This window comes from Trachemys scripta, chromosome 15, assembly GCF_013100865.1.
Source record: "Trachemys scripta elegans isolate TJP31775 chromosome 15, CAS_Tse_1.0, whole genome shotgun sequence".
In the NCBI taxonomy this organism is placed as follows: Eukaryota; Metazoa; Chordata; order Testudines; family Emydidae; genus Trachemys; species Trachemys scripta.
In genome coordinates this window covers 6,434,100-6,456,452 of record NC_048312.1, presented here as the reverse complement: position 1 = coordinate 6,456,452, position 22,353 = coordinate 6,434,100, and the positions used below count along the sequence as shown (strand labels likewise).

Genomic DNA, 22,353 nt, shown 5'->3' with positions numbered 1-22,353 from the left:
TGCAGGCACAGACAACAGGGACCCCCTCAGTTAGGTCCATCTTGGGGTCCCCGGGCATCCCAGCCCAGCCCCCCTTGGGAGGTCAGAGCCATCTCTGCCCCCCAGCCCTCTCTCCCTGCCTGCTTCCAGCACTCTGCCTTCAGCGACCCCTCCCACAGCCTTGTTCAGTTTCCCGGGCTCAGGAGTCGCCTCCCCTTCAACCCCTTCCTGGGTTCTCATGTTACACACTCAGGTATGCGCCCTCGGGCAGATCCCATCCTGCAATGCAGACCATCCTAGTCACACTCCCCTGTCAGCATTCACAGACCACAGTGAGAACAGGCCCAGTTCGTCACAGTCTCGAATAGTTTAGGTAGGACATAGATGTTGGATTGTATTAGTTTTACACAACAATTCCAAGTGCCGTAAAGCAAACACCTGTATAAGAAGTTAAATTACACTCTGTGCAGAGTATATATAAGTCATGTGAGATATGGATTCCTTTTCACATCAAAGTACCCAGATTCTTCTCTTACTACAAAAATAAGAAATTCCAATAATGAAGCAAGTACCTTAAAGTGTTACTGGGCAAGCTTTAAAAATGCAAGATAATAAGAATCATATGTTAGAAACATGAGAGAGAAATGCAAAATACAGTAAAGAAGAACTAAATTTGCACTGACTTTTTTTGTTGTAAAAAATAGAAATATATATACTGCTGAGTATTTTACAAAACAAAAGCAAGACACTGAGGGACAAAGGCAGCCAAAAAATATGTACAACAACTTTACTTAAAAAAAAAAATTATTTATTGTAACGTGGATAGACTTTCTTGAGTCTTACCATTAAAGACACACAGATATAGCAAAGGAAGCAAGGGTAGGAAAGGGAAGAGAGAGGAGTGAAATGAGTATTGATAAATAGCGCAAGCTCAAAGACAGTAAGACAGTTAGCAATCCACAATGAATCTAATGAGCTGAAGAAACAGAGAATCCTCTCTTAGTTTCAGATTCATAAATATCAACCATTTGTCATTCCTGACTGAAATATTTCATAGACAGTCCATTGATACTAAAAGGAATTCCTGTGGGTGAAGGAAGGTGGGGAAGCTGCTGCTAGCTGGACATTTGGCCAAATTAAAATAAAAGATGTCTCAGCTTCTGCATCCTGAAAGTCTAAGGAAGGCAGGGGGGAAAACATCAACTGACACCATTTTTAGTGGGTGGGGGTGGGAATATGGATGAGGAAAGAGACATTTTTTATTTAATTAGGCATGGTTAGCCTAACTCCTATAGTTTTTAGCATAAAATTAATGTCACGTTCCAGCAAATTTTAGCATCAGTGGCTGTTAGCCTGTTTGAATCAGGCTGACTTGTTCTAGTGCAGGGGTTCTCAAACTGGGGATCGGGACCCCTCAGGGGATCGCGAGGTTATTACGGGGGGGGGGGGCAAGGGTCAAAAGCTGTCAGCCTCCACCCCAACCCTGCTTTGCCTCCAGCATTTATAATATTGTTAAATATATAAAAAAGTGTCTTTAATAATAATGGGGGGTTGCACTCAGAGGCTTGCTATGTGAAAGGGGTCACCAGTACAAAAGTTTGAGAACCACTGTTCTAGTGCTTATTTTGGCCTTCATATCACAGCCTATTTCATAAAACAGAATAATCATGTTTGTCAAATATGCCATTAAAACCCTGGTGTTGCATGTAGACTTTTAGGACAAGTGACTGAAGGTATGTAAGGATGGACAGATCTGGCAATCATTGTACAAGTGTCAGTGTTTATCTCTGGCAGCTGCCATACAGAGAGTATCCACAAATGTAAAAATGCATCATTAAATGTCTATCTGAGGGGAAGGATTTATTTGTTACTGTATTGGACGTAATGATATTGTCCTTGCTTGTGAAACTTTGCAAAGAGAGTCTAAATGTACCTGTAGCTTTAAATAGTTACATTTTATGGTGCCTGGTTGAGGTCAAGCTCAAAGAAGCCAACACACCCTACACACCTTCTCATTTCTTCTATATCACAAATTCTGGAGCAGATCCCCAGCTGGGGTAAACTGTCACAGTTTGATTGACTTCTGCTGAGCTATGACAATTTACACTAGCTGAGGGTCTGCCCCCTCTATATTTTCAGGTTCTCTCTTCTCATTCCCACCCCTTTATTAAAAAACATACTTAAACGAGAGTATGTATCTAGATCGGGGGTTCTCAAACTTCATTGCACTGCGACCCCTTCTGACAACAAAAATTACTACACGACCCCAGGAGGGGGGACCGAAGCCTGAGTCTGCCTGATTCCCACGGCCCCAGGACGGGGAGCCAGAGCCAAAGCCCGAGCCCCGCTGCCCTGGGAGGGGAAGGGGTCAAAGCTGAAGTCCAAGGGCTTCAGTCCCAACCAGGGGGCCTGTAACCGACAGTTTGAGAACTGCTGCTCTAGATACTGGGTGATTCTAGTAACAGGATGAGTTAAGGTCTCAGTGTTCTATGATACTCTATGATCTTACATCTGTGCATTATTATAATGATCAGATCCATAGCTTTTACTTGTGTAATATACCATGTACATACTGTTCTTTGGAAAAGTGCAAAATGTAATAGAGCATGGCACATCCAAAGGAAATCAAGTTGTTAGGGAACAAAAATGGGGTCAACACATTAAACGGATAACTAAGAACCTTTGCATGAATATTAAGATGACATCTCATACCTGCCACTAAAATTACCAAAAAAATATATGTAATTTTACTGTTTTATTTGATTGAGTTCAGCTTAATGATCCCTTTATTAGCCAGAGGAATCAGTTTTGTGACGAGCAGGATCCTTCCCCAAGCATCATATAATTTCTCCAAGACAAAGCTACAGTTTTTCCTACATACAGCTCACACAATGGTACCTGTCCAACTGAGCTTTCCAGTTTTCCTTTACTAACTCTACATTAAGTGGGACTAGAGTAAAGTTTGTACTTTGGGACCATTCACTGGAGGATATGGTTTCCAATGGAGGAGTCCCAGCAACCCAGAACAATTTCTTAGTATGTAAAAACAGTGCTGAAAGAAGTGGGGGTTGCCTTATGTGCATTTGTCAGATGTGTAAGCGATCTAATACTCCAGCAAAGACTAAAAATATCACTAAACTATTTGGTTACTGAAATTAGGAGAATTTAGCATCAGTAAAAAGGTAGAAGACAGTTAATTGAATAACAGAAGCTGGTAAATACTAGATTAAGTTCTGCTGAATATGTCCTAATATTAAGCCAGTTACATTTGCACCCAACTTTTAGTGTGGAAAATAGTAAAAATATTGTTTGCATGTATTTTTTAGTATTCCATATGCAAAATTATTTCAATGCCAAATTGTGCAACGGTCCCAGTACATTTCACTACTGGAGGTTAGGAAGAAAGAACCACATTTTTCTGTACTATTAGCTTTGTATTACATTTTGTTATATTTTCCATAGAACTGTATACTTGAACACACGAACACACACACATCTGGGAAAGCTTACCTCTTTTTCATCTCTAACAACTGGTTATTAAGTACAGATCTTTCCTCTTCCAGCTAAAACACAAACATCAAAAGCAAGCATTTAGTGAATACACCAAGAATCAAATGGTTTGTTCAATTTAACATATCTTAGTTTCCCCACATTTGCAGAGGCTACTGAAGCATGGAACATTTTTGGCAAAGTAATTAGTTTTCTCCAGGGTCAACATAAATGTAATCACAGATTGTTCAATGAACAGGGATGTTCGCTAGCACTTGTTGGGATTAACCAGGACACACTGCACAGAAAACTGCCTCTACGGGTTCCAGTGGCCTGGGCCAATGAGTGCAAATAGGCTCAATTAGTTTGCCAGAGTTCAGGCACCTTGATCCCAATACATCATCTACTCCACCAACGATGGGTGATATAAACTGGCAACCCATCATCCAAACATAGTTTCAGGAAAAATTGTTAACATAAAGCAAAGATCAACAGAGAAGGTACATGGATTAAATGAGACCTTATTAGAAAGATAGCAAGTAGGTCACTTTCAGGCTGATGGAATTCTTCGTCATTTCAGTGAATCCTTGTTTTATATCAAATAATCATTCTCCAATATGCAGCGCAGACCAGATGTGGAATACCATCAAATTAAATTACTCCTGGGAACGCCAGTGGCACATAAGGGTGTCCAAAGAGATTGTGCACATTGGGCTTCCAGAGCAAAGTAAATTATAGTGGGAGTGAAGGTCTGTCTGTCATCCTCAGGTCTGAGGATAAGTTCAGGTCACAAGGATGTTAATTTTCATTGCCCATCCTCTAGTACTGTAAGGCTTCCTGTTTTAGGGCTGGTTGGTCTCTTATTGCTGGAGTACAACGTTACATGACTTTGCTTATGTATTCATGTGAACAGCAGTGGAACCGAGAGAGAACTAAGGCTACTGAATTATCTAAAGACTCAGAAGATAACAAAATCTCCTTCTATAGGAGACTGATCATATGGAAGAGCCAGCAGCTGTGCAAGACCCTGCTAAATGACCTCAATAGCAGGGATCTTTGGATTATATGCCATCATATTCCTGCAAGCACGTCGGAAGTCAAAAATAGCAATTTCACTGACAGAACAAAGCACACCCCTGCTTCTGAGGATTTGTTGTCTGCCTCCTACACACAAGCAGGCTATAGTACCTCCTTGAATTCTGTGCTTCTGTAGAAGCCAGGGGGAAGTGGTGAAATTCTGAAGGGAGAAGGGTTTAATTTAGAAGTCCTGAAAGAAATGGTGTCCTTAAAAGATACATATTTAACCAGGTATCACATAGGGAGGGGACCACGTACATGAGTATCACATAGAATCCACCTCCCCCCACTGTCCTCCTATGTCCAGAATCTCAGCTCTCTCTAAGACCACCATTCACCCAGCTAGTCACTTTTCTCCGAGATATTTTTAAAAATCCCTTGCCCTCTTCTGTATCCTTCCCTCATCCTCAGATAAGACACTTGTGGATCACACCCCTTTGGCTGCCTTTTCTTGGAGTAATCAACCTGCTTTCCTTCATCAGTAGGCATCGTTTGCAGCTCCCAACAGGCCACCTGTGCAGCATTAACCTGGCACCAACAAGCAACACAGTCCAGCATCCAGTTGCTTGGGTTCCCTCTGGGACGGTCTAATTTTTCAGTGCTTAACTCCTTTTGCTCTCTACTCTCTTCAGACTTTGAAAATCCCTGCATGCCACCTTGCCACCAGCCATGGTCATAATGCCCCCAAAACATGCACCCTTTCCCCAAGTCACACTGCCACCTTGCTGTCAGCTTAGCTGCCTTTTGAACAGTTCCATGGGTGCAGAAGTTCCCCTTGCTCCTGTCTAGCTTTGCAAATCCCACAGCATTTACGACAGGATGGAAACAGAAAAGAAAACATCAATGAAGTTGTGGGTTTCAAATCAAGAAGGGAACTTAGGCCTCCCTTTTCGTTACCTGCCTGGGGGTGGTGAGCCAACGCGGTCTGCTTTATGGACCAAGTCACAAGGAGCAGCTTGTTGGTAGAATGGGAGATGGAACGATTATTGTGGAGAATATTAGGGTATGTTTTAGGTTTATATTATTTTAGGTATGAAGTGTGTGAAAGGTAAAATATGGGGGAGGAAGTGAGATAGGGGTGTGACTCTTAGGGACTCTGCGAGGGCCCATTGTGTTGCCAGCATCACCCTGGAATCTTCGTTTGAAAGTCAGCAGTTGGAGGACGACTGTCGGGAAGGCGAGTGTGGACACTCACCAGTGGGAGGCGGTGTTGTCTGGGCTTGCTGAAGTTGCCAAGAAGGGTCTCTCCTGGAACTTGTTCATCAGGGCTGACAGATCCAGAATGCCAAGAAGGCAGTCGTGAGACCATACAGGGAGCACACTGGAGTCCATGGCTTACAAACAGGAAGCCTGAACTGAAGTACGAAATAAGACTTTCTGGGGCTTGAAAAGGACAGTGGGCACATCCAGCTGTTCAATACAGAGTTCAAGCAGAGATTTTAATTGTAAATAATACATTACAACTTTGTTAATTCAGTCTGGAGTGGAGCTGTGGGGACTGGGGATTTCTGCAGTGGCCTTCGAGGAGCATCTACCATCTCTGTCAGGGACTTCCCGCTCCTGGGGACAGTGTTCTTGTAATAAGGAAGCAGAGGGAGGGGTGCCCTGAGGTAAAATTTCCAAATGAGAAGCTTGATGGTGGCGGCAAGTGTCTGAGACCAGGGTCATGACAGATGCCCTTTCTTCCTCCCACTCAGAGATCATTCTCTTTCCAATAAACTGCTCCACTGCACATTTTTAAGAAGTCAGTCTCAAGCAGACACCACCTACCTTACTGAGCAGGGTTAGAGAAGGGTAGATAAGTTGAGCTAACAGATCTTTCCACAATCTCTCCATTTAAGTTAAAACTCATGTGTTGGTCTGAAGCCTGAGAACACCAACATAAAAACATTGCAAGCCAGAAAAGCTCCCCAAGCTCAGTATTTATCTGACTGGAATTCTTTAGCTAATTACAAATAGCTAATTATTTATGGATCAATATAGATGAAACCCCCTCAGTGTCTGCAGCATAAGCCACTTTAACCTTTAGATGTCAGGATAAATCATTCATGACACTGTATTCATTAATTTTGCAAAATGTGTCATGTGTCCACAGATTCACTAACCCAGTTGACTAACACTCTTGCTAGAATTTATATGGTTACCATAGTGACTGCTCAAAATACTTTCAACATATGCTTGATACCTGTCTTACTGTATTTTAAAAGGCCCAAAAAAATCAAAGAGCAAAAAATTGCTACATTTTGGTTCTTTCCTTATTTTTCTAATAATATCCACTGTACAAAGAGGCAGACTGGGTCTATGGCCAACTCTACGTGAAACCTGTTTCTCCTGGTTAAGATGGAATTTTACTTTGTACTCTAAAGTGTCCCCAATGTAGCAATGTTCTATATTAAAATTCCTTCTCCATGGATTCACCTTACAATGTTACTCACTCTGAGGGCATTCCTACACCTTCTACTTGGGCCCCATATGGACTGAAAGGAGAGGAGGTCTAATCCTGACATGCCCATTCAATTAACAACATTCTCACTCCAAGCTGAGCAGCAACCAGCCCCTTACAGGGGCTCTGCAGCAGTTTCTCTATTACCTCCACAGAGAGAAATGCAGAGACTTGCACTATGAAATCCTGAAAGGAGACCTACATGCTAGCATCACTGTCCCAGTAATGGTACATTTACCCAAGTGATAGTAAAAAGGAGAAGGTGATGGGATTCGGTGGGACGGTGTTAGCACAGGGCAGAGTTTCGTGAGCTAGGATCCTCACAGAAGGCAAGTTGACTTCACAGCCATTTCATTATGAGAATCAGAGCTATGAGGAGAACGTAATTAGACACAGCTGAGAGGTGCTCAGGAGTGGCGTGCAAAGGGAAGGATATTGGTCCTTTTATCTCACTGGAGGCTTGCTATTAGTTTATGAACCTCTAGACTTCATTCTAAGCAGCCAAGCTCCATCCGAAGCAAGCAACAGATGAAAGTTTTGCTAAGCAGAGGTCTTGCACATTACACAACCCTGAGCTAACCAAAACTGAGCTGAGAGGAGCTGCATTAAACAGTTACGTGGCACTACAATCTGCATTTTCCATGGCACCGATTCACATTTGCTTCTTTGTACCACAGCAGGATTATCCCTGAGGTCATTTTTCCAGTATTCTAATAGGCACTGTGAATTACGTGGTTTGCAGCAATGTGGACTGACTAGCAGATGGCGCAAACCCAGCAGGCAGCATTTCAGTGTTTCAAGGGCTCAGATTATTACTAAGGTTCCTTCCTCACCAAGGAGAATTTCGTATGATATGAATAGCTACAGTTAGCATTTAAGCTGTTTCCACTCCAAGCCCTTGGAAGACTCCTTGATACTAGACTCTTGGGGCAAATCCTGCCCTCCACTCATGGGAAGAGAGCCCTGGATGCAATGGAACTGGTAAATTTACACTGTGCAGGATGGCAGGATTAGACGAGCCTGACAGGAGGTCCGCTCCTCTGCAAAACAACAAAGCACAGCTCCACAAGGGCTTCTGGCTGCCAAAGAGCATGTGTGTTTGTGGGGGAACTGAGAGTGGGGCAGGCTGGGGACAGCCAAGGCTAGGTGATCCAGACAGCTATTATCCCCCTGGGAAGACAGTCCAGGAGCTGCATGGGCTACTGCAGTGTTCTCCCTCGGACCTCCCAAAGCCTGGTTACTTGGACCAGGCACTGAAGGCCAGGTTTGATTCAATGGATGGCCCTGCAGCCGAGGAAGCCTTTTCCAGTTGTGGTTGGTCTGAAGAAAGGAGCTGGCTGCCCCCAAAAGCTCGGACATAATTTGAAAGGGACAAAAAAGGCTCCCATTGGTTGTTTAAGAAGACAGCATCCTATTATCACGTCACTACTCAGGAGGAGGGTCAGAGCCTGCATGGCAGGGACATTTCTCAATCATCTTTCAAAGCACTTTGTAGAATGAAGGATTCCATGCACTATTAGGTCATAGCACCCAGGAGTTAGAAATGGCTCGGGCTTCAGCTCTAAGAGATGCTTTGGGGAAAGTCTGCCCCCTCAAATCTTGGTGGAGCATGAGGTTCTGCAGCAGGGCTTGAAGGGAGACTTCCAGTAAAGCTTAAAATCACAAAACACATTAAGTGCTGTCACAAAGGCACATGCTGTATGCAATGGCGACGTGTGTCTGACAGTGGCTCACATACTGCTCTTACATTGCACGTCATGTCCTAGAATGAGACACACTACTGTCAGAGGACACGGTGTCATAGTTCAAATGCAAATTTTGAAAAAAACAATTTAAATGGTTATACTTCAGGAAGAGGTTCTAACATAACCAGAATTATTCTATGTGAGATCTAGAGTTTTAATTAAGCCACTTAACATCTAAGTTCTAAATCTTTATTTGCAAGTACCAATGTAATAAGCTCCATCCACAATAAATGTATTTTAAGGTTCTATTGACATGTACAAAGCTTAGAGCTTTACAGACTTTACACTGCCACCAGAAAACCTTATACCAACTCCAGTCCTCTAATATCCACCATTTACACACAATACAGAAGCACACACGTATGCATATTTCCACTACCATTTTCAGAGTTCAGTAAAGGGGTTTTGAACAGTATTCTCCAAACCATCTTAAAATATTCTCTCTGGAAGGATGTGTTTTTAAAAACAACTACAGTTTCTCTTAATAGAGGGGGGAAAGGATGTGAAAAGTGAGGAGTTTGGAAAATGAAAAATACTCCCACTAGAGTGTCTCTTTAGTAGACCCTTGGATATAGAGTTGGCTACAACACATTTCATTCACACTTACCTGAAGCCTTCAAATAGACATCTCTCTTGGAAAGATTCTTTATGGGTCATACCACCCTCCACCATCCTATGATTCTAACTTTCTAATGGAGGTGGTTTGCAAATGTATTTGAACACTCTTGAAATGAACTATCCCTTTAAATCACAAACATGCATTACATGGTCACACAGGCATCCGTGAAAATAGTATGGATTATTTTAAACAATCAAACTGCAGCATCCTCTAAGCACCGAACAGTAAGTGTTTAGCCACCCTACCTTCTGATGAGTTGTGACTTCGTCCCTGCTCCTGCCCAGCTCCTCGGCAAGTTTAACGTTCTCTTCTTGCAGGGCTGTGAGCTGCTGGGACTTCTGAGCAGCCGACAGTCTCAGCGCTTCTCTGCAAGGACAGGAAGTGCATGGTTACCATAGGAACAAGACAGGCAAGAAAAGACTGTGGGAGAGAATCTGCTTCACAGCTTGGAAAAATACATCTAGGTCACGTGTCTAATAGGATCTATAATAAAGGTGACAATCTACACCTTAAATGCACACTGATAGTGTTAACCCTGAAAAAGAGAGCATTGGAAGCATAACACACAATTACTTCCTTTTCCATTAAATGCATCTGATACCACTGCAAGGGAAAGTCTATTCAGTGTCCTATTACCAGTTCTACATGGCTCCAAAAGTTTAAAAACCCTCAGATTTAAATATATGCTAATTTGTGGGATTAAATTTTGTTTGAAGTATGGTACAGTATTTGTTTGAAGTATGTTATTTATGTTTGAAGAGACAGACAGGTAGTTCTAACATCCCACACCCCTGTATAGGCACATAAACACACCCACAGAGTTTTTAACCAAATCTAATACAAACAGAAATGTTTATGAAATTAAAATCATCAAGGAAACCCCATTTGTTCAGATTTAAATATTCTCTGGAATGGCTTGCAACCCAAACACTGAAGAACAGATGAAGTCAGGTGAGCCAAAACGTAAAAATGACTAGTCTATTTTCGTTGTCTTTACAATGAAATAAACACCAATAGCAAAAAAACAAATTAGGATTTTCAAGTTTCGTTAATCCATGTTGCTGTTGATAAGATTGGAATTTTTTTTAGAATTATTTTTAACTGATGTATTTAAAACAAAAACAAACAAACAAAAGCCTGTTACATATTCTGTGTATACGTCATTTAATAAGTTCCTGTAGAAATTGGCAGGATTTTTCAAAAAATAAGTTGCATTTTATTTCATCTAGGCAGTTTTTTTACCATTGTATTTTGCTTTCCTAAAGGGAGGCTCAATGGTCATATGTGCCAATATTTCACAGTCAAGCACTGACTAGAATACTAAAATATGTTATGATGACCCATGGCTGATGTGCCCCGGAGGGATACATTTATGTAACAGGATTCACAAAACAGGAGCATTATCCTCAAACTCACTAAATTACAGTTTAAACAAAAGTATTTCATATTATATGATGAACATTTTATCAAGCAACATTAAAAGTAATCCAGTGTTGTGCGTATTAAACTTCATGCTAGCATTTTCCAGCCCTTTTCCCTAGATCTTATGCCATAGCTACATTAGTTATTAAAGATCAGGCTCTAGTGTAAACAATTTTGGTGCAGTTTTTCATGCTCTATTAATAAGGCCTAGTTAAACTGGATTTAATGTGTTGGCTCACATCACTGAATCCAATTATCTTGGTATGAATCTGGTTGCTAATGCAGGGACACATCTAATTTTAACCTCACTTGTTTGCTGTGCTGCAGTCTGTAACAGTGCTTTGACTTTTGATTTTGGCACTAGTGTGTCAGGAAGTCAGATTCCTGATGTTAAAGGCACACAAACAGTGGCGTGGACTTGTGTGAAACCACAGAATTCCATTGTAATTCATTTGTATCTGAGAATTTTAATGGATGTCAAAAAGAGCATTTGACATGGAGTTTATTAACCAGGTAGGTAAAATCCAACCAGTATCACTGCTTCTCTGGTGCCCAGTTTTATAGGTTAAGCTCTTTTGCAAAAATGGTTACCAACTCCACTGAAAGACTTCCCTACCTACAGAGCCACAGCTGGCTATTGAAAGGGCTCTCCTGCATTATTCCCCTCCACAATTACAAGAGTTTACCATCACCTACTGGGCATCCCAAAGGCATTCTGGCAACACAGACTGCTGAGGAGTTCAAGGAAAGCTGCAGCTGCCAAATTCAGCTCCATCCTTTACCAATGTTAATTACTTTGTTTATATGTCAAAGTATTTATAATTTAATAATCTTAAATCAGTATGACAATTACCTGTCAAATTAGATTAGTTACCCCCCGTCCATGAAGTCCAAAATCACAGGTAATTAGAGACCATGTTCAGCAATTGGCTAGGATTAAGGTTTGCCTTAAACAGAATCATAAGAGGACCAAGTGAGAGGAAACCAATCTCCTTTATCTAGAAGTCTCCTTTACTGAAGTCTAAACTGCAATTTCTACAAATAATTTTTCCTTACAAGTTGCAGAAGAATAATTTTTAATAAAAAATGGGATCTGCACACTTCCTGGGGTTCTAGGATTAGAGCAACTAGTCTGGAAATAATTACTTTGCCTTGGCATTTTCTACAAGCGCTGAAGCAGATAGGAATTACTGATGGAATGAAATCCTGTCACACCAGAAGGGGCCTCTCTCTGACAGCCACCTAGGTTTTTAAAAGGACAGAAAAATCAATACCGTGGTGCAGGTGCTGGAACATAGCATTAATGTTGTGTGTTCTGCAAGAAACCCTGTCTCTCCTTACCTGGACTACCTTGATCTAAGAGCACCAGTCACGTGTGGGGCAAAAATCCCCTGCACCGTTTTGAAAATCTCAAGCAATCATCTCAGCCCTGCAGTCCAAGTTCCAGGTTCTGAATCTCCCCAACAGGTCACCAAATTCTCTCCACACAGAGAGGGTGGGATTGGAGACCTGAGGTTCAGTGTGCCAAGTCTCTAAACCTTGGGACACTGAAGGGCCAGTAGCCATGCTGTGTCTTTGTTCAGGGAGGGACACAGTTTTAGGCTGCTGGATACTAGTTACAAGCTAATAGTTTTATTCGGAGGCTAACATGCACTAACCAAATTGTGGCTAGAAGGCTTTAAACCAGAGAGACTATGTGTGTTTCATTTAGTACTGCCCAGGGATGGGCACTCAGCTAAGGCACTTTGTTACTACATATATATCTACTCCCTACATTTTCTTTGGAGTCCTACTGGTTAGGTTTATTGACAAAATAAATGATTATATGAACACTGTCGAGTCCAGGTAAATGTGACCCCAAACAGCAGCGCACACTGCTTCACCCATTGCAGCTACATTCCAATTTCAGAATCTAGGATGAGGCTGTCTAGATTAGGATTGGACCATGATCAGCTATCACACTGAGCTCCAGCTACACTAGAGACTAAACATGTTGCAAGATGTTTGGATTGATGCTTTTGAAATAAATTGGTGCCCCCATGTGGCAGAACTGTATGCCACCTCAGACTAATTCAATTAATGCACCATAATTTAAAACATCTCCACAAATAATTCAACAACCTTCAGAGAGCCATGGCAGTGCTCCATTTCCATGTTTTACGTATTTCAGAAGCCAAGTTAGTAGTGAATTGTAACAAAGTACAGTACCTCTGTTTTATAAATGAGGATACTGTAGATGAGCTGTGTGGCGGGGCGAGTGCCCCACCCCTATGTGAGAGGGGGATAGAGTAGGCCAAAGAGGCTGCGCAGGCCGGCAGCCAATCAGGAAAGGGCTTACTGAGAGCCAATCAGGGCCAGGCTCAGCCCTATAAGAAGGCTGCTCTGGAAAGGAGCAGTCAGTCTGTCCCAGGCCTTGGACAGGGGAAGATCGGTCTCCAGGATAGGAGACTAGCACCCAGGATAGTGCAGTGCTGGGCAGGCCTGGGGGAGCAGAAGGAAACTCCAGCCTGGTGTCTGCCAGGCTGCAGGCCCTGAGGGGAAGGGCCTAGCCGGTGCGAGGGGCCGTAGGGGAAGCGGCCCAGGGAAGCAGACAGACGAGGGGAGAGGAGGAGGACAGCAAGGCTGCCGCCAGAGGGTCCCTGGGTCGGGACCCAGAGTAGAGGGCGGGCCTGGGTCCTCCCCTTCCCCCCCCTTGCAGTACACCCAGCCATTGGCCGTAGGGAGCGGCCATTATAGACCACGCCAGATCCCAGACAGGAGGGATTAGACTTTGGGGGGTGTGGTTGACCACGGTGGCTGGACATAGAGACTGTTGATTGACACCTCCCTCCTGGAAGGGGGTGTGGCTGGACTAAGGGGCACTGCTGGAGGGCAGTGGTCCGGAAGAGGACGCCGCGAGTTGGTGAGCGACGTGGGCTCATAAGCCAACCGAAGACAAGATAACGGGCAGAATACCACCGAGAGGGGACACTCCACTGGACTGAATTAATTCCCAGAGTAACCAGTAGGAGGCGCCCAGGTAGTGAGCCCAACCCCGTCACAAACTGGTAAAAAGACTCATTTATGAAACGTAATTGCTACATACTCACATAGAATAACTATGTAAGAGTTCAAAGGCTCAACAAACATTTAAATACTTACACTTCTTTTCTAAATTCTTCCATTTTCTTGTTCTCCAGATTTAGAAGCTCTTTTGACTTGTTAAGTTCCTCTTCGTTTTTCAGGCTGTTTTGTTTAAGTTTGTCCAGCTTGGGGGAGGGAAGGAAATCTTGTTAAATTCATGGAATCATATAATTTTCAAACAAATTGTTTGTAAATAGTCAAGCATTTGTGAAAATGGAGGCCTGACGTTTTGAACTGTTGCACTTCTTTTATTTTTAAGTCTTGGTAACTGAAGAGTTAAATTAGTCTGTCTGCACTGGGAAGTATTGGACTAACAAAAGTGTAACAAACCTAACTGTGTTCAATGCAATTCCAGCAGCATAGCAAGTTAAAGGTTAATTTAAGACTAACTGATAATAATATAAGTAAAAATCTATCCACCACATTTCACACAGACACCTGTCTAAGCACTGTCCCTACAACTCAACATTTTTAGCAAAATTAATGTAGTATGATTTGTTATAATTGAGTGCTATTTGTATAGAGTTTTCCCCCCTGATCTTAGGTAAAAACATACATAATTAACCATATGGTTAAGCTTTACTGTACCTTAATCAGTGAGAAATAGTAGGCTGGATGTTGTGTTTGCAATAATGGGAAATCCATTCTTTTGAGAGGTCTTGTTGTTTTGGCACAAATTGTAGAAAGCCTTCTAGTATTTACTGTGCATGCATCTATCATGTAAGCACTTATCAGATTGTAAACCTCATCTGTTCACAAGCACTCAGTAATACATTATATTATGTAACCGATAATCTCCAGCTACTTCGATGGCATTACAGAACAGTGGATTTTTATTTTAAACAGCCCAGAAATTCCACTTCTGGCATTAATGATGTCATCTCTCTTAAGCAATCAACACTGCCTCAAAATTATTGAGAATTATGTTTCAATAGAAGCCTATGGCATTAGGTTAGCCTGGTATTTCCCATTCAAAATGATCATTATCTTGAAGACATCAGAAAATTCTAGAGAATCATCTGCACAGCCTATACCAGCCAGTGTGCTCAAGTTTGTTTCCCCGCATCTTTTTGTTTCAAACAGTCAGTTTATACTTGCTTCTCTGCAGCCTGGAGGCAACTTGTGGGGAAAAGAGATTAGGGTGCTAGTGAAGACACCACTACCAAAAAAAAGTACACTGTTACAAAAGGGGAAAAACAAGGGTAGGAGGGGGTCCTTGACCCAGCATCATCATGGAAAGTACTGTGGTATTTCTTAGGTTGCAAGCTTTTTGGGACAGGAATTGCAACTCGTGTGTTTGTACAGCACCTAGCATAGTAGGGCCTCACTCTTGAGAGTGGCCTCTATATGCTGCCATAATAAATAGTAAATGATAAATAATAATACATAAATCAGAGGAGGAGAGATGAAGATGCTGCCGTGAAACTTCAGGTCACACAGAGGATCCTTTAATAACCATGCACAGAAGCTCAAATTTTTGCAGGCTAGATTAGGAAGGGAGAACTTATGTGGATTATTAATGTTACTATTAGTTAGCACTTCGGTAGTGCTTTTTATTGGAGGGTAAGGACTATCCACTTAAGATGAAGAAACTGAGGCACAGAGACGTTATTGTCAACAACTTGCCCAAGGCCACACAGTGAGTCACTGATGAAGCCAGGCTTAGAACGTAGATCTTCTGTATCTGTGCCCTGTCTACTGTACCATGCTGCATCTCTCAACACAGTAGATAAATGCTGCTCTAGCATCGTTGAAAGCCAAGGTCCATGAGCATACAGGTAATAGAGTACACCTCTACCCCGATATAACGCTTTCCTCGGGAGCCAAAAAAATCTTACCACGTTATAGGTGAAACCGCGTTATATCAAACTTGCTTTGATCCGCCAGAGTGCACAGCCCCGTTCCCCGGGAGCGCTGCTTTACCGCGTTATATCCAAATTCATGTTGTATCGGGTCGCGTTATATCAGGGTAGAGGTATTTGTAATTATAGCTGGACACACCACATTAGAGCTGTAGAAACATGTAATCTACAAAGTTGTATTAGGGGGTCCTGTGGCACCTTTGAGACTAACAGAAGTATTAGGAGCATAAGCTTTCGTGGGTAAGAACCTCACTTCTTGCATCTGAAGAAGTGAGGTTCTTACCCACGAAAGCTTATGCTCCTAATACTTCTGTTAGTCTCAAAGGTGCCACAGGACCCCCTAATACAACTTTGTAGATTACATGTTTCTACAGCTCTAATGTGGTGTGTCCAGCTATAATTACAAATACCTCTACCCTGATATAACGCGACCCGATACAACATGAATTTGGATATAACGCGGTAAAGCAGCGCTCCCGGGGAACGGGGCTGTGCACTCTGGCGGATCAAAGCAAGTTTGATATAACGCGGTTTCACCTATAACGTGGTAAGATTTTTTTGGCTCCCGAGGAAAGCGTTATNTAACAGAAGTATTGGGAGCATAAGCTTTCGTGGGTAAGAACCTCACTTCTTGCATCTGAAGAAGTGAGGTTCTTACCCACGAAAGCTTATGCTCCTAATACTTCTGTTAGTCTCAAAGGTGCCACAGGACCCTCTGTTGCTTTTTACAGATTCAGACTAACACGGCTACCCCTCTGAAAGTTGTATTAGTGTAATACATAGAGAAGCTGTGGATACTATCTAATAGCTCATGCCAAGATGGCCGTGATGAGCTCTGTGGTGGGACAGTGACAAAGGTTATTCATCCCATTCTTCTCCTTTTCCCCACTCACCAATAGTCCCGTCCCCTGTGCTGTGATCCTATTGGTTTAATAAAAACAAACAAAACAAAACAAAAAAACCACTTCTGGACTGCAGAGTAAAAACTAAACCTGCCCCTACAGTTCTTTTCTTTTTAGGTCATTTGTTATATACAGAAAAATAGGATTTAAACAACCTCACTTGCAAAGATCAGATCTGACTAGCAGAAGGAAGTGACCGCATGTCCAGCTCAACATATAACTAAAGTTGTATGGGAAATGTAGGTACCTCAAAGAGCACATATTCACTGATAAATTGTGGTGCTTTTGACTATTTGGATGTAGATTTCACATTATAATACAGGGACATTTTAAGAAATACCAGTAAGTCTCAAGAACTTTGTGACTCTTTTCATATATAAACAATTAAAAGTGGTTACTTCATTTTGAAGCTTCTGATTTGTCTGTCTGGAGTCCTCCAAGGAGGCCAGTGTATCGATCTTTTCTTGATGAAGGGCATCCTTCTCTTTGGTCACCTGCTCCACTACCTGCAAAGCATCTTCTGCCATTTTAGCAGCCTAAATATAACAGAGAATTATTACTGGATGGAACACTCCAATGCAGACCAGCCGTTATACTATATTTTGTTTACTTTATGCAGAACTCAGTTACTTGCCAGCTTTTTTCCATATTGAATCAAATACGTTAAATAGCTTCATTTTTGTAACTAAAACTGGAAATTTATCTGCATTCTGAAGCTGCATAAAGTATAAAATAGATCTTAAAAGGTCGAATTCCATGCGGAAATGAATTACAATCCCATGCTTGTGTCCTCATTGAGGGTGTTTTTTTTATTAAATCCCTGAATGGCCCTAATTATATCCACTGTGATTACCCTTAGATGCCCCAAACATCTTATAATCATAGTTGTTCAATAGATATTCACCACCACCAGACTGATCTTTTAGATAGATGTGGAATTATAAAGAGGAGTTGTGTTGAATTTGCTTTGACAGGATCCTAAAAGTTAAAATAGCTGAATCTTTTTTGTTCTCCTATCAAGTTAATGTTACATATGTTACTTTAACATTGTTAATGACTTGCCCTTGTGAAATTAAATCTTTGAAGATCATACACAAAGCTTTAGAGTGGAGTAAAATATTCTGAAAATATTTGGAATTAAAAAGCACCCCACAAAATTCATACTTTAAGTGGTTTTGCAGTTTATAAGTCAAGCAAGGTCTGGCTCAAAGTTCTATTTACTGCTCTGTTGGTGGTGAATATAAACACTACTGTGAATAAAAAGAGCACACTCAGCTGCCAATTTATTACAACATGTTTTGAAAGTTCTAAAAAAGCCCAAGCCTGCTAGGGGATTGTCTTACAATTCCTTTTGTCCAATTACTGGAGTAAAATTTTATTTTATATCACCATGTAAATTTAAACTAATATTCTTTTTATTCAATTTTTTTAAGATAAAAAGGTACGGTGAGCACCAAGTCTAAAATCATGTTCATTTGTACCCATTTACAGTTGGCTAGAAAGTACTTTTTCTACTAACGTTAAATTTCTCCTATAGGATTTGGAAAAAAATATTTTCCTTTTTATTCACAGTTTCAAAATTTTCTTGCAGCATTCAGCGACAACATAGTTTCTTATGATTAAGCATAGAATTGTTTTTATTATGGGTGTTAAAAGATCTTTCACACTCATCATTACAGACAACTTGAGACAAACAGGGTACTATAGCAAGAGGGAAGATAATTACAGTCTGTCTACATTAAGATGAAGTGCTGGTCGTGCAATTAAAGTGCAGACATCTAAACCATTGAAGTTAGTGCTCAGTGTTAGTAACTGTACTTGATTGGTTTAACAATGTGTTTCAATACCTCAGATTTTTGCGTTACTGTATGTGTCTGAAGAGCCTCAGTTTCTTTTAGTTTCAAAGCAAGTTTGTCCTTCTCCACCAGTAGCATCTGATTTTTGTTCTGCAACACCAGTAGGTTGGCTGAAAGGTCACCATTAGTTTGTGCTAAAAGCATTACTTCCTCATGCAGTTTGTAATAGTCCTCAGAAAACTTCTCCTTCTCTTTCAGTATTTCTTCCTTTATCATGATCAGATTCTTCTGTTCCGCAAGCAGGCTCTCATTTTCCTGGAGCAGCTTCGTTCGCTCCAATTCAGTCACCTCATGGCTATGCCGAAGATCTTCTAGGATATTGGAGAGACAGGTATGCAAGTCCTGGAGCTCTGCCTTTGATTTAGTCAATGAAGCAAAATCACTCTTTAGTTTTTCAATATTGGAGGCAAGTTGATCAGTCTCTGTGCTGAGAACCTCCTTTTCTTTAATGATTTCCTCTAGTTTGGATTCAGATGTTTGTTTCTCCTGAACCAGCAGTTGTTTCTCAGACAGCAATTCTTTATTTTTAACTGTTAGCTGCTCCTTCTCCCTCTCTAAGAAGCTGATGGTGTTCTGAAGTTCTGCATGTCCCAATAAGAATGAATCTTTTTCCAGCTTTCTAGCTTCCCTTTCTATTGTTAAATTCTCCTGCATAATTTTGATCTCTTCTTTTAATTTCTGACATTCTTCTTGCAATTCAGTCCTCTCTTTGGCTAGCATTTCCTTACTGGAGGAACAGGTTTTGAAGGAAGCCATCAGAACTTGCTTGGCTTGCGAAACAGCAGAAAGCTCATTTCCTAGCAGTGTTTTGGCACTCTGAGCCTCTTTCAGACACTTTGAAAGTTCACAGTTATAGGCCACTAGATCTTGATTTTCTTGGGTTTTCTTGTCCAGTTCTCTCTTGAGGCTTTCAATGGCACTCTGCAGCTTTGCCTTCTCTTGACCGAGTGCTTTCTTGGCTGAGATGTCCAGCTCATGTTTTCTTTTCAAGTCACACAGTGCATTTGCAGAAGACTGTTTTTCAGTGAGCAGCTCTGCACATTTGGTTTCTAACATGTCCTTTTCTTTGAGAAGGGCATCATTCTGCTTTTTAAGTTTCACTGACTTCTGAGAAGCCAATTCCTTCTCTCTGCTCAGTTGACTAATCTTCTCATTTACAGCTTTCTCAGCAAGGGTGGCATCTTCTGAGGTCTTGGCAAGCTTTTCCGCAATTGCCTTATTTTCATGTAAAAGTTCGTCCCTTTCAGACAAAAGTCTCCGCTCGGATGAAGAGAGAGCTTCCTTCTCTTGTAGTAATTGGATACATTCAGAGTCTGTTGACTCCCTACTGGCTTTAATCTCTTCAAGCAGTTTAGAGAGACTAGCATAGGAGGCCTGCAACTCTACATTGTCTTTGGTAGCTTTTTTAAGTTCTTTAATCACAGCATCTAGCTCTGCTTGCAGTCCTTCAGTTTTCCTATTTAGGGCCTTTTCCTCGTTAAGAACAGTTTCTAAGCTCACATGCAGCTCTTCCTGACTCTTAAGAAGTGCTTCCTTTTCAGATTGCAGGTCTTGCCTTTTTTGCAACAGATCGTCCCTTTCATTTTTTAAGGCCACGTGTGCGCTTTCAAGAGCCAATTTTTTATCCAAGACTGAATTTCTCTCTGCAGCCAGAGCAGATAATTCTTGCAGGAGTTCCTTTTGATCTCTGGCCAGGTCTTCATAAGAGCTTTTCAGCTTCTGGATGACATCATCCTTGTCTTTAAGAAGAGTAGCATTCTCCTCAGAAAGCATTTTCTGATTATCCTCCAGTTCTTCTCTTTCCTTAATGTGCTTCTGAGATTCCAGAACCAAAGCATCTTTGCTGGTCTGAAGTTCTTCCAGCCGTTGGAGCAGCGCTGATTCTGAAGAGCTTAGAGCATCATTTTCTCTACTTATTTTTAGAAGATCTTTCTGTGTTGTCCCTATTTCAATAAATAACTTTTGTTTCTCAGAAATTAATGCTGCCTTTTCTGTGCTTTCCTGTTGACTTTTAGTTTCAGCTTCTTGCTTTTCCTTTAGGATTTTTTTATTTTCTGAATCAAGTTCTTCATTTATTGTCCAAAGCTTTTCCTGATCTTGTTGCAACAACATAAGCTTGGATTCCAACTCTAGTAGTTTTGATAATAGTGAACCTTTCTCTAACTTTAAAGCATTTCCCTCCTGTGCCAGAATCTCCTTCTCTGATATCAAATCCCTCATCTCGTCTGACATTAGTTCAATCTCTTTTTTGGCTGATGCTAACACAGAAGTTAAAGACTAAAGAAATAAAGGTGGGGAGAAGGGAAACAAAAATGAAGTCAAACAGACAAATGAGAAGTATGGATTAAGGACAAATAGAGCTGCTATTATTATTTAAATTAAAAAGCATATATACTGCTAGAGAACTTTTAAAATGGCTAAGTTTTAAATGCAATAGCTTTAATTCAGAGCCTTGGTGGGATTAGTTAGTGTGACTTCAGATCCAGCAAACCAAAAAAACCAAAGCCACTAAACAGCTCTAGAAATGTCTTGAGGTTTTTTAACTAGTGGTTTGGAATAAACCAACATAATTACTCTGTCACATTCCCTGAGGTGGATCTATACAGAAGGGCATATCCAGAATTCTCCTTACATCATGAATCTCTACTAAAATATGTACTATCTTAAAGCTTTCTACAGAACCCATCATATACAAAGCCTCTTTTTAATCCCTTGCTTATATAGCAGCTATAATGAACATATCTAGGTGCTGTCCAATTATACTAAAACCTTCAGAGATCAGAGTTAACAGAACTTATTCAAAAATATCCCACCACACAGATATTATCTGGGCTAAAACAAAAATAAATAAAGATGCTCAGCTAAATATAGAGGCGCAATCTAAAAGAGACCACTCCAAACACCACTTTTGCTCATTTAAAGAATAAACAAAAAAAAATAAGTCTGATTTCCATAGGAAAGGCTCCAATTCCAAATAGGGATATCCACTGAGGAATTGTGGATCAGTCTGGGCTCCCTTCCAATCATCCAAAGAGACAAGTCTAAGGGACAAATTCTCCTCTTAGTTACACCCGAATGAATTCGGAAGATTCAATGAAGTTACTCCAGATTTATTTTGGCGTAACATAAAGGAAAGCTTGATTCAGATGTAATAATGACAGGGAAGACTCTCTCTAGTCTGGGGAATCACAATTAGATGATGAGGGGTGAGACAAATCCTGCCCTGACTTAAATCCTCTGCAACTCCACTAAGGATACATCTACTCTGCAAAAAAATCCTGTGGCAGCAAATCTCAAAGCTCAGTCAACTGACGTGGGTTCATGCTACGGCACCAAAAATAGCAGTGTAGACAATCCTGCTCGGGTTGGAGTTCAGGCTCTGGGACCCCCGCCCACGCAGGATTTCAGAGCCCAGGCTCCAGCCTGAGTGAGAGAGTCTACACTGCTATTTTTAGCCCCGTAGCATAAACCCAAGTGCCATGGGTTTTTTGTTTTGTTTTTTTGCGGGGTAGATGTACCCTAAGTCATTAAGTCTAGGGTTACCATATTTAAAAAATAAAAAAAGGATACTCCACAGGCCCTGCCCCTACCCCTTTCCCACCCCCAGCCCCGCCCCAACTCTGCCCCGTTCCCGCCCCTTCCCCAAAGTCCCCACCCTAACTTCCCCTCCTCCCTCCCAGCCACGCGAAAAGGACTGCCCGAGTGCTACCGGCTTCATGGTTTGCTGGGCAGCCTCCAGACCCTGTGCCCCCAGCCGGCGCTTCCCCAGCGCAGCTGGAGCCCGGGAGGGGAAGTGCCCAGCCAGGGGTGCAGGGTCTGGAGGCTGCCCGGCAAAC

At 41.6% G+C, this 22,353-nt stretch overlaps 1 protein-coding gene across 24 annotated transcripts in view; it reads right to left on the bottom strand.

Moving 5' to 3' along the window:
• The window catches only part of CLIP1 (CAP-Gly domain containing linker protein 1), a 120,482-nt gene that overhangs the window by 11,445 nt on the left and 86,684 nt on the right, over nucleotides 1-22,353 (bottom strand). For 12 of the 24 annotated variants that reach the window (XM_034791242.1, XM_034791243.1, XM_034791248.1 and 9 more), the window contains 6 exons: nucleotides 18,509-20,794; nucleotides 17,060-17,197; nucleotides 13,916-14,022; nucleotides 9,598-9,718; nucleotides 3,490-3,542; nucleotides 552-572 (listed from right to left, as the gene is read on the bottom strand). In XM_034791242.1, coding sequence (XP_034647133.1) covers nucleotides 552-572; nucleotides 3,490-3,542; nucleotides 9,598-9,718; nucleotides 13,916-14,022; nucleotides 17,060-17,197; nucleotides 18,509-20,794 — 2,726 coding nt within the window. Of the gene's footprint in view, nucleotides 1-551; nucleotides 573-647; nucleotides 818-3,489; nucleotides 3,543-9,597; nucleotides 9,719-13,915; nucleotides 14,023-17,059; nucleotides 17,198-18,508; nucleotides 20,795-22,353 lie in introns of those variants that run through there. The other 12 variants (XM_034791254.1, XM_034791259.1, XM_034791255.1 and 9 more) reach the window with 4 other exon arrangements.